This window comes from Malania oleifera, chromosome 11 (genome assembly GCF_029873635.1).
Source record: "Malania oleifera isolate guangnan ecotype guangnan chromosome 11, ASM2987363v1, whole genome shotgun sequence".
Lineage (NCBI taxonomy): Eukaryota > Viridiplantae > Streptophyta > Magnoliopsida > Santalales > Ximeniaceae > Malania > Malania oleifera.
The window spans coordinates 48,744,476-48,754,303 of record NC_080427.1 but is presented as its reverse complement, the minus strand read 5'-3'; the positions used below and the strand labels follow the sequence as shown (position 1 = coordinate 48,754,303).

The window sequence follows — 9,828 nt, the reverse complement described above, 5'->3', positions numbered from 1 at the left end:
TTTTGAAAACGAACGACGAACGGCGAAGAATCCTAGAGAGAGAGAGAGAGATTCGTAGCTTAGAGAGAGAGAGAGAGAGAGAGAGAGAGAGAGAGAGAGAGAGAGAGAGCTTTTTGGGATGAAACTTAACCTTTAAGAAACCAAAGAGGATATTTATAGGGCCTTTGACCCAGCCCACTTCATCGACGAGGCGGCATCTTCGTCGACGAATCCACCATAAAATTCGTCGGCGAGGCGCTGAATTTTGTCGACGAGGATTTCTCGAGAACCCCCAAAACCTCCCGGCATTTTCTCGTCAACAAGGCTCTGAATTTCGTCGACGAGGCTTTCAAGGAATTCGTCGATGAATGTGATCCTTCGTTGACGAACCCAGTTTATGAAGGTTCGGGTCTCTGCAATATATGATTGTTCATTTAGGGAAAATCCTTTATGCGTACAAATATCATATGATTTAAGTACACAGAGAAACTTATTGCAATAAAGTATGTTTATGTTGAAAAGTATGTATTTTCAAATGTATATATATAGGTGTGAGTATAGATTTACATGATATTATTAGTTAAAGTTAATTATTTGAAGTATATATTCATGCTATACCAAAACTCATGTTGTCACACACTGATGATAATCTATTCCGTCTTAGTAAGAAGTGTCTCACCCCATGATTATCTAATATTTTTCAGATGCCATGTGGAGTATAACAGTGATCAAAGTGGCGCAGCAAAAACATGGATTGGATAGAAGGTTCTATTTAGAATAGTGTTGGAATTTGTGTATTCCCAAGAGATGGGTGAATTAGGTATTTTAAAATTTTCTTCTTAAGTAAACTAATCGGCAGTAGTATAACACAACTTAGTGTCCTTCTAAAGCACATACCAATTCAACAGATAAACTATTAAGCAGATATATAAGCAATTAAAGCAATCTCAGTATATCAAAAGTTCAGAGCAATAAATATTAACATATAGGTGCAAAAAGAAAATTGTGAAAAATAAAACTGAGACCAGATATATTATCGGGGTTCCGCCAATACTGCCTACGTCCCTGCCTCAAGCTCACAAATAAGAGGATTTCACTAAGTTGCTCACTTGGGGTGGAGCGACACCGTTTACTATCTCTCTCTCCTTACTGTATAAGGGAATACCCCAAGTCTGATTAACAAGGTTGACCCCAACCTTTACAACACCTTAACAGGATGGTGCACCTAGTTCTCTTAACTGGATCTGAATCAGTTTGATACTCTCCTAACCGAGTCTGAGCAATTTGGAACTATTCATAAGACTAGTCTCCCTCTTCCGACCACCCGTCCGGAATACAATAGATAATCGAGTTTGAATCCTATTGAGGATTAGGAGAAATTATTATATACACTTGATGTATTGATTAGTCTGTTGATTGGTACTCCTAGGTCAATCAGCAATATTTATGCCTACTACCCGTTTGGTGTAGGCAAATTATGTCTTGTGATGATTATTTTAAGCTCTCAATTAATTAATTTATATTACGATGTTAGTAGGAGTATAAGAGTGCAAAACTAGGACCGAATTAACAATTAAAGTCAAGACTTTGAGGAGCAGTACAGGAAACATTCGATTCTCCCTTGTGGGATTTGAAATTCACTATTTGACATGGACAAATTCCCTCTAAAGTCTTTCTCCTTGAGCATTCCATTGAGATGTTTGACCCACCAGTGGAATGAGGGAAAATATAGAGAAAAAGAAAAAATAAACCCTAGGGATTTTTTAAAAAAGGGTCTAAACATTTCAACTTGTGACAAAAACAATGAGATAAAATATTGATTGAACACCACCTCCACCACCATAAAATTATAGAAGCAGAAAAAAAAATCAAAATTCATTATCATTTCTCAATTACAACTTTTGAACATTCTGAATTTGAGCTTTGCAATGTGTTCTTATCAAACTATTCCTCTTCACATTCGCAATACCCCTTTAGGCCTTTACCTCCTGAATCATTTTTTTTTTAAAATAATTAATTTAAAACCCACTTTCTTTAATAGTTTGTGAACGTTTAAATTTCAACATTGGAAATTAGTAGAGGACCAAGAGAGGTGAGGGAAGTATTGAATTGAGAAGGCAAATTTCAAGCAAGGACTCAAGGGCTTGAAACAGGAGGTGCAAAGCCCATAGACACGAAGGAGATGACAAAGCAGCACTAGAAACACAGAATATGCATAAAAACTAAGAGGAGCATTGGAAAAGAAAGTGTACACCACAGTTACTACACACCAAATCGTCGGGCACTAAAATCGACGATGAGAGGCTGCAACGGCAATGACGATGGGCTACGACAGCGACGAGCGAGGGGCTGCGACGAATGGTAACAATGAGGGGCTGGGGCTACGATGGGAAGAGGAGGATTGGGTGGGAAGAAGGGAAACAAATCAGGGAAAGAAGGAAAATGAAAGAGATTGGGCGAACCCGAGTGGGTAAATAAAAAAGCCTATTAGTGATGAATCTAAATCGTTACTAATACCCTATTATTCGTGACGAATCTTCCCAAACCGTCACTAATATTGTTAACTAAATTTTTTTATATTTTTTAAATAAAAATACTATTAGTGACGAATCAAAACCGTCACTACTACCCTATTATTAGTGTCGAATCTTCTCAAACAGTCACTAATAGTGTTAAATAAATTATTTTTATATGTTTAAAATAAAAAGACTATTAGTGACGAATCTAATCTGTCGCTAATACCTTAATATTTATCGAATTTTCAAAATCGTCACTAATATCCCAATAATTGTCGCTAATATTTTCCTGAAATAATTTCTGTGCGAAAAATGGTTTCCTGCAATTGTTTGAACTGGAAAATCAATTTTGACGAAATTATTAGTGACGGTTCTAAAACCATCACCAATAGTGTCGTATTAGTGATGGTTACTAAAACCGTCACTGATACTGTACTTTTAGTGACAAAATTGAAACTGTCAATAATACTTTCGTAACTAAAAATCAATTTTTTTGTAGTAATATTTGAATTTGTATTAGATTTTGATTAGATATAATATAAATTTGTGTTGAAATTTATTCATATTGCATTTTGGAGTATAGATTTTAGACCTTAGATTTGGATTTAGACAAATTTATTCATATTACAAGTTTATATAATATTTTACTTAAATCCAATACAAATCTAATTCAATTCTCTCCAAACGCACGATAATAATAAAATGAGGATTATTCTATTGGCCACCGAAAGTTCATGGTTTTGAGCATGTGAGAGAAAAGAAAAAAAAAACTCTTAATGCAAAGAAAAGTGTGAATAACGCTAGACAAATATATTCTTTAAATTAAATTAATTTGTTATGTGTCAGCCAAGTATATGATCTTTTTGGGAAGTAGATTTAGTATCAAAGCAACTCAACCTTTTTTTTGTTTGACTTTTTTTTATAACAAGTATTTTCATGGGTTATGTGTAAAAAATATATAAATCTTGCTATTAAATTAGATAAATGTTCCATCTTTCCAATAAAATATTTGAGCAATGGTTCCCTTTACTAAAAAAAAATGATTGAAAATGGCACATGCACTTTAGTTTTTATGAACTCTAGGTGTTTATCATTTCTAATTCTATTCTCTCTTAAGCAAATAAGTTCAAGTCAAATGTTTAACACAATGATAATGATAAGTTCAAATGTCGTTGTCAATGACTTTATAAAAGTTCCACATTTAATCCTTTAAAAATTTGTTAATAAATGAAAAAATGACTACATACAGAAACCAAATTTTTATAGACAAGCAAAATTATTAAGGAAAGTAAGAAAGAAAATAAAAATAAAATTTCAAGTCAATGAATAAAAATATAATTTTAGATATTATTTACATTTGATTTTTCTTAATTTCTAAACACATTAAGTGTCTGTTTGGATCAAGATTTTAGTGGGAAAAGGAAATGAAAGAAAAATAATAAGGAACTTATTTTTTATTATATTTTTCTCTCTATATCAAATACGATAAAAAATAGAAGTTTATTCTAATAAAATTTAAAAAATAAGAAAAATTACATATTAATGGTGTATAAACTTAAATTCTTGTTTATTAATTTGATATATTTTTTATTTTATTTTTTTACTTTTTTCAATAACATGACAAATTGAATTTTGGTCTTTTTCTTTCCTTCCTCTCATATTTTATAAGTTCCACACGGACCTTAATTTTTAGTATAGAGAAAAAATATATTTATTTTTTCAACCAGCTGGTCCCTAATGTTTAAAAAAACAGAAAAAAGATAAAATAAAATAAATAAAAGCCAAACACACACACATACGTTCCTTTGCTTCGGTAAGCCTTCTTCTCCTGTGAAGTATAAATAGACAAATCCATGGGAACAGAGCAAAGCGATAGAGAGAGTACACACGGTCTCAATTCTCAAAACAAACAGAAGAAAAACTGCGAAGGGGAATAGAAACCAGCGGCGCCCGCTCTTTCACCTCAAGAATTCTGTGAACCCCTCTGTTCCCTCAACCCCCTCTGTCTTCCAATGACTGCCTCGATTTATAAAATGGCAAGATGGGTCGGTTCTGCTTCTCATGGCTTCAATCAAAATGGTCAGGCATGCCGGAAAACACCTTCCGGCGAAGTTCGCCGTTCCGTTAATGTGCGCAGGTCTCATCGGAGTCGCTCTCATTGCAGATTTCATGTGGGCTTCGTCTTCGTCTTCTTCATCTAACTGGGCTTTTGAGAAATCTGGAGTCCTTGTCGTCTCAAATGTTACCGGCAGAGCTGTAAAGGTTCTTACCCTTCTACCACAATGCTCCTGACCAATTTTGGGTTTCATTTTGTTTTTTTTTTTTTTTGTCTTCTTATGAATTTATCAATGGGATTGTGATTCGCCTTGTTTCTCGCGAGCTTGTCCGTTTGGTTGCTGGGAAAAAAATAGGGAAAGAAAGAAAAACATAATTTATGCATTCTATGCTACGTGTCGTACTTGGTGTCGGGCTCGGTCGAGGGGATGCTTTGCTCTTTCTAGTCCAAGTCACTAGAACTTAGGTTAAAATTATAAGGGTATGATTGGAAGCATGGAATGCGACTTTATTTGGAATTGCGTAAATTTAAGCAGATTAAATTGCAAAATTGTCTTGAATGTTGTTGGATTCCATAAGATACTATTTTTGAACATTGAACTTCATGCACCCAAATGCAGTGTGAGTTTTTCTTTGGAAAGTATAAAATCTTTTTTTTTTTTGGTTTCTCTACACATTTTCTCAGTGAACAAACTGCGGATCTTTTCATTTGTGATGTTGATACTACACTCACATATGATCGGTGCACTTGCATAGCATTTGGGAGCATGGAGTTTGAGTATTGTGTTTGGAATAATGTGGAACATTATAAGATCCAATAGAATTTTGTATTTTGTCCAAATCCACACCATTTCAAACCCAAAGCTCAGATCTCATATGCTCCCAAAAGCTGCATTGATTTGAAATTCAGAGTTTAGTAGGAAGAAACTCATTAGCCATTTTCTATATGTAGAGAGAAGCTGTTAACACTGTTCCAGAGAGATTCTTATCGGCAACTTATGCTGATATACCCGCACCAGAGTTAGAATGGGAGGCGATGCCATCAGCATCAGTACCACGTTTGGATGGGTCAGCTGTACAGATAAAGAATCTGCTGTATGTATTTGCAGGATATGGCTCCCTTGATCATGTGAGTTTCTTTTATCAACTTCTAAATTATTTGCATCTTTCATGATTTTGGTCCAAACTAGATGCCCAAAGAGAACCCGATTCAAGCTCTTTCGTTTTTGAAATTGGATTATTCTTCGATCTATCTATTTAGATCTCTACTGTTTGCTGTGTCTGCTGAGACTGTAATGGGCAAAAGCTACAAGATGTTGGACTGTACTGTGGATGGATTTCTTTTAATTGATTTCTAACAAAGGCCCTATGCCAGGTATGGGAATAAAGGAAATGACCAAGTTGAAGATAAATTAATACGTAGTCTAAAACAACTCAAATAATCTGATGTACAATATGGTGTGATCGACTTCATTCTGACCAATTTGCTGATTTTCCTTACATGCGTACAAAATAAGGTTTGCTTTATAGATTTTCAGTACTCACATTCAGAGATAGAGTTCCAACAATACAAAGTCCAAAACAACTCAAATAATCAGTTATATAATTGTGTATGATTGACATCATTCTAGATCAATGTGTTGATTTTCCTTACTTGCCTGCAAAATAATGTTTGCTTTATAGAGTTTCAGCACTCACATTCAGGGTTAGAGTTCCAACAGCCGGTTTTAATGTTCTTTGTGAATTGTGTTTGTTCATGTTGTGTAGGTGCACTCGCATGTTGACATTTATAATTTCACAGATAACACATGGAGCGGAAGGATTGATATGCCTAAAGAAATGGCTCATTCTCATTTAGGAATTGCAACGGATGGAAGATATGTATATGTTGTCAGTGGGCAGTATGGTCCCCAGTGTAGTAAGCCCATATCCCGTTCATTTGTGCTGGATACCAGGACAGAAACATGGCAGCAAATGCCCTCATTGCCGGTCCCCAGGTATCTTGTTGCTAGTTGAGCTGCTCCTATAGTTGCAAAAATTGTATAAGTTGTCAAAACATTGGATGATAGGTATGAGATCTTTTAGGTATGCTCCAGCAACTCAACTTTGGAGAGGCAGACTTCATGTGATGGGTGGGAGCAAGGAGAACCGCCACACACCGGGAACAGATCATTGGAGTCTTGCAGTAAAGAATGGCAAAGCATTAGAGGGAAAATGGCGCGATGAAATACCAATTCCCCATGGGGGACCGCATAGGTTTGTTGGAGACTTCTTCCATATACATGTATTTCTTCTGAATCACGTCACTAATGGAACATAGAATTCTATCCTGCAATATACATGGACTCTATGTTCATTGTTTTGAAGTATATACCTAAGGGATGAAAATTTTTATAGCACAAAAGACAAGTGCATAATCTTATTTGATCAACCTAAACAAATCTCTAAATGCAATGCTAAGAAGAGCTTCAGGAGAAGTTCAAAATTAAAAAGACAAAAAAAATGTCAAGAACCAGTTCTATGGATAACTGGTTAACTAGTACAAATCATTGTTGAATGGTGGATATCTGTATGCTCTCAGATGAAAAGTGTTTTTGGTTCATTGAAGAATATGTGTGATAAAAAAACCATCAGTACTTGTTGCCCTTGTTTAGAGCCGTAGATCAACCAAATTTATTCAATATGCTTGTTATACCATTTTCATTGGTTTTAAATTTTTACGCCTCCTGCTAACTGGTTGCTGTTAAGAGTGATAACTTACATGCTTTTTTCTTTACTTTTACTGTTTGTTTTTATGGCTGCTTGTTGAATTATTTACGTGTTTTATTTAGATACTGGTTGCAGTTTATTGTTTATAGGAGCACAAGTATTTTTCGAGCAGTTTATGGTTAACAAGTCAAAGCAGCATGCAGGGTTTATGTTGTGAAATTTAATGTTTCCATCTTCATTGATGGTTTAAAAAACTAACCATAATTTTCTCACTATTACCTAATATATTAGGACCAGAAGACTTCTTCTAGGCAGTTGTTTGGACTCTAGACAGTAAAGTTCAGTTAGGAGGATTCTAACTGCCATGCTCTTCCCTAGTAAATAAATAAATAATGAAAAACTGCCACCTTTTAACCATTAATTTCTGCTTAGAGTATCAAAACATCTATTTCATATAGTTACAGAGATAATGCATCTCCTTTTCTAATTTAAATGTTTTTTTTTTATCAGGGCTTGTGTGGTGGTTAATGATCGGCTGTTTGTGATTGGTGGCCAAGAGGGTGATTTTATGGCCAAGCCTGGGTCACCTATATTCAAGTGTTCTCGTAGGCATGAGGTACATAATAACCAAATGATTGTGTTTTAATTAGATGATGTTTATTGACTTCTAGCATGCTGCATACATGTTGTAAGTGCATAAATTGATCAACTCTTTCTTGCATGCATATTCTCTTATTGTTTTTTTCATTTTTGCATATACTTCTAGGAAATGAGATAGTGAATAAGGATTTAATAGCCCTGAATTTGTCAAAAGAAATGGTCCATGATCGCATAAATTGGCGGAAAAGGATTCATATAGCCGACCCCACCTAGTGGGACTTAAGGCTTGGTTTTGTTTTTGTTGTTGTTGTACATTCACTTTTAGGACTTTTTGTATATTATTTCCTTTTTACATGCATTATTTGTACTCCTTTCCAGAATATAACCTCAGGTTCTTTGCTTGCAGGTAATGTATGGTGATGTTTATATGCTGGATGACAAAATGAAGTGGAAAGTTTTACCGCCCATGCCCAAACCCAACTCCCATATAGAGTGCTCTTGGGTGGTAGTGAATAATTCCATAATAATCACTGGAGGTACAACGCAAAAGCATGCAGTCACCAAACGGATGGTCCTGGTTGGAGAGGTGTTCCAATTCCATCTAGACTCACTGGTATTGATCTTCTTCTGATTTAACAACTCCTAAAAGCATCTTTGCATTGTCAAATACAATTGTGTTGCATTTTGTCCAAACGCACACAATTCAAATCATATGCCCCACGTCCATGCGTACAAACACAATGCAGGTTCTTCCATGGTGCAGTTGTCATATACACTGAACTTTAAATTAAACCTTTCCTGCTTGCTTTGACCATTTGAGAGTTTCTTTTAGCAGCCACTGTTCTTGAGAATCTATTGTCAGTCAAAGGCGTGCTCAGCATGTGTTGTTTGCCTTTTTCTCCTTTCCACATTCTTTATTTTTCATTTGTTGTCCTTAGCCCAACCAAGAAAATAGAAGGTTCCTGCTACCTCTAGCCTCTTAGGATGCAAATTTGTTATTTGGTCTTTATTGCGTCGTTGTTCAGTGTTCATTCATATGGGTTTCATTCTTATTTGTAGGTCAAAAGTTAATATTAAATTTTAAAGAGCTTATAAACGGGCTCATTTCTCTTGCATTTTTACATTTCTTCTTAAATGTGCACTTTAGCTCTGAAGAAGCTTGATTCCTTACTTTGTGATTCAAATTTTGAAACCCTCTAGGTGGGGAAAAAAAACCAGAATGCTCACATGTTAAATTGAGTTTTGTGTTCCCTTTTCTTCCTCCATGGCTACATTCAGCTTCTGAGAACTATGGAATTTATTTTTTTATGCCAATTATACAGAAATGGTCTGTGATTGGAAAGCTTCCCTACCGGGTGAAAACTGCGCTAGCTGGTTTCTCGGATGGATGGCTGTATGTCACTTCTGGACAGCGAGACAGAGGGCCAGATAATCCACAACCAGGGAAGGTCGTTGGAGAAATGTGGAGAACCAAACTGAACTTCTGATTTAGCTTCGTTGTACTGACATGTAGCATTACCAAATCTGTGATTACTGTTCATTTTTTGGGTCTCCATATGGGCCCAGTTTATATATTTATTTAATTTTTGCTTACTGTTTATTTTTTGGGTGAGAATTTTGCTCACCAGCAATGTTCATTTTACTCTCGTGTAAACATCACCATTTTTACGGTGGAAAGTGATCCAATACACTGCCCTCAACTTCTACTGCAATTAAGTCCATGTTTGGTAGCTTAGATCTCAAGCTTTGGGTTATAATTTGTTGGCTTAAGCTCTTTAAACTTAAAGGTTTTATCTCTCTTTTTATTTTTATTTCCATTCCAGGATGCAGTTAGTATATGAAGAAGAGATCCCAAAGCATCAATTTTCTATTCGGAACCAGTTCTCATGTTCCCTTTCAGCTTCCACCTATTGGTAAAATCAAATTTCTCAATTGCACAACACAGAATTGTTAAGCATGCCCAATATTG

At 35.3% G+C, this 9,828-nt stretch overlaps 1 protein-coding gene across 2 annotated transcripts; it reads left to right on the top strand.

Moving 5' to 3' along the window:
• The first annotated feature begins 4,300 nt into the window (after positions 1–4,300).
• Positions 4,301–9,571, top strand: LOC131167815 (kelch repeat-containing protein At3g27220-like). 2 transcript variants are annotated; one of them, XM_058126737.1, is made up of 7 exons: positions 4,301–4,757; positions 5,503–5,679; positions 6,318–6,547; positions 6,636–6,806; positions 7,770–7,875; positions 8,266–8,472; positions 9,182–9,571. In XM_058126737.1, exons 1-7 carry the CDS (start codon positions 4,557–4,559, stop codon positions 9,344–9,346), a joined length of 1,257 nt encoding a protein of 418 aa, XP_057982720.1. In that variant the 5' UTR covers positions 4,301–4,556; the 3' UTR covers positions 9,347–9,571. The 2 variants fall into 2 exon arrangements, with proteins under 2 accessions (XP_057982720.1, XP_057982721.1); XM_058126738.1 differs by having other exon boundaries at positions 4,364–4,751.
• The last annotated feature ends 257 nt before the right edge of the window (positions 9,572–9,828 follow it).

Bases quoted from the DNA above. Each gene is read 5' to 3' on its own strand.
- LOC131167815 (XM_058126737.1), top strand. From the start codon at position 4,557: ATGGCTTCAATCAAAATGGTCAGGCATGCCGGAAAACACCTTCCGGCG. The intron at 6,807-7,769 runs GTTTGTTGGAGA...TTTTTTTATCAG, and splicing joins CCCCATGGGGGACCGCATAG to GGCTTGTGTGGTGGTTAATG. The intron at 8,473-9,181 runs GTATTGATCTTC...CCAATTATACAG, and splicing joins AATTCCATCTAGACTCACTG to AAATGGTCTGTGATTGGAAA.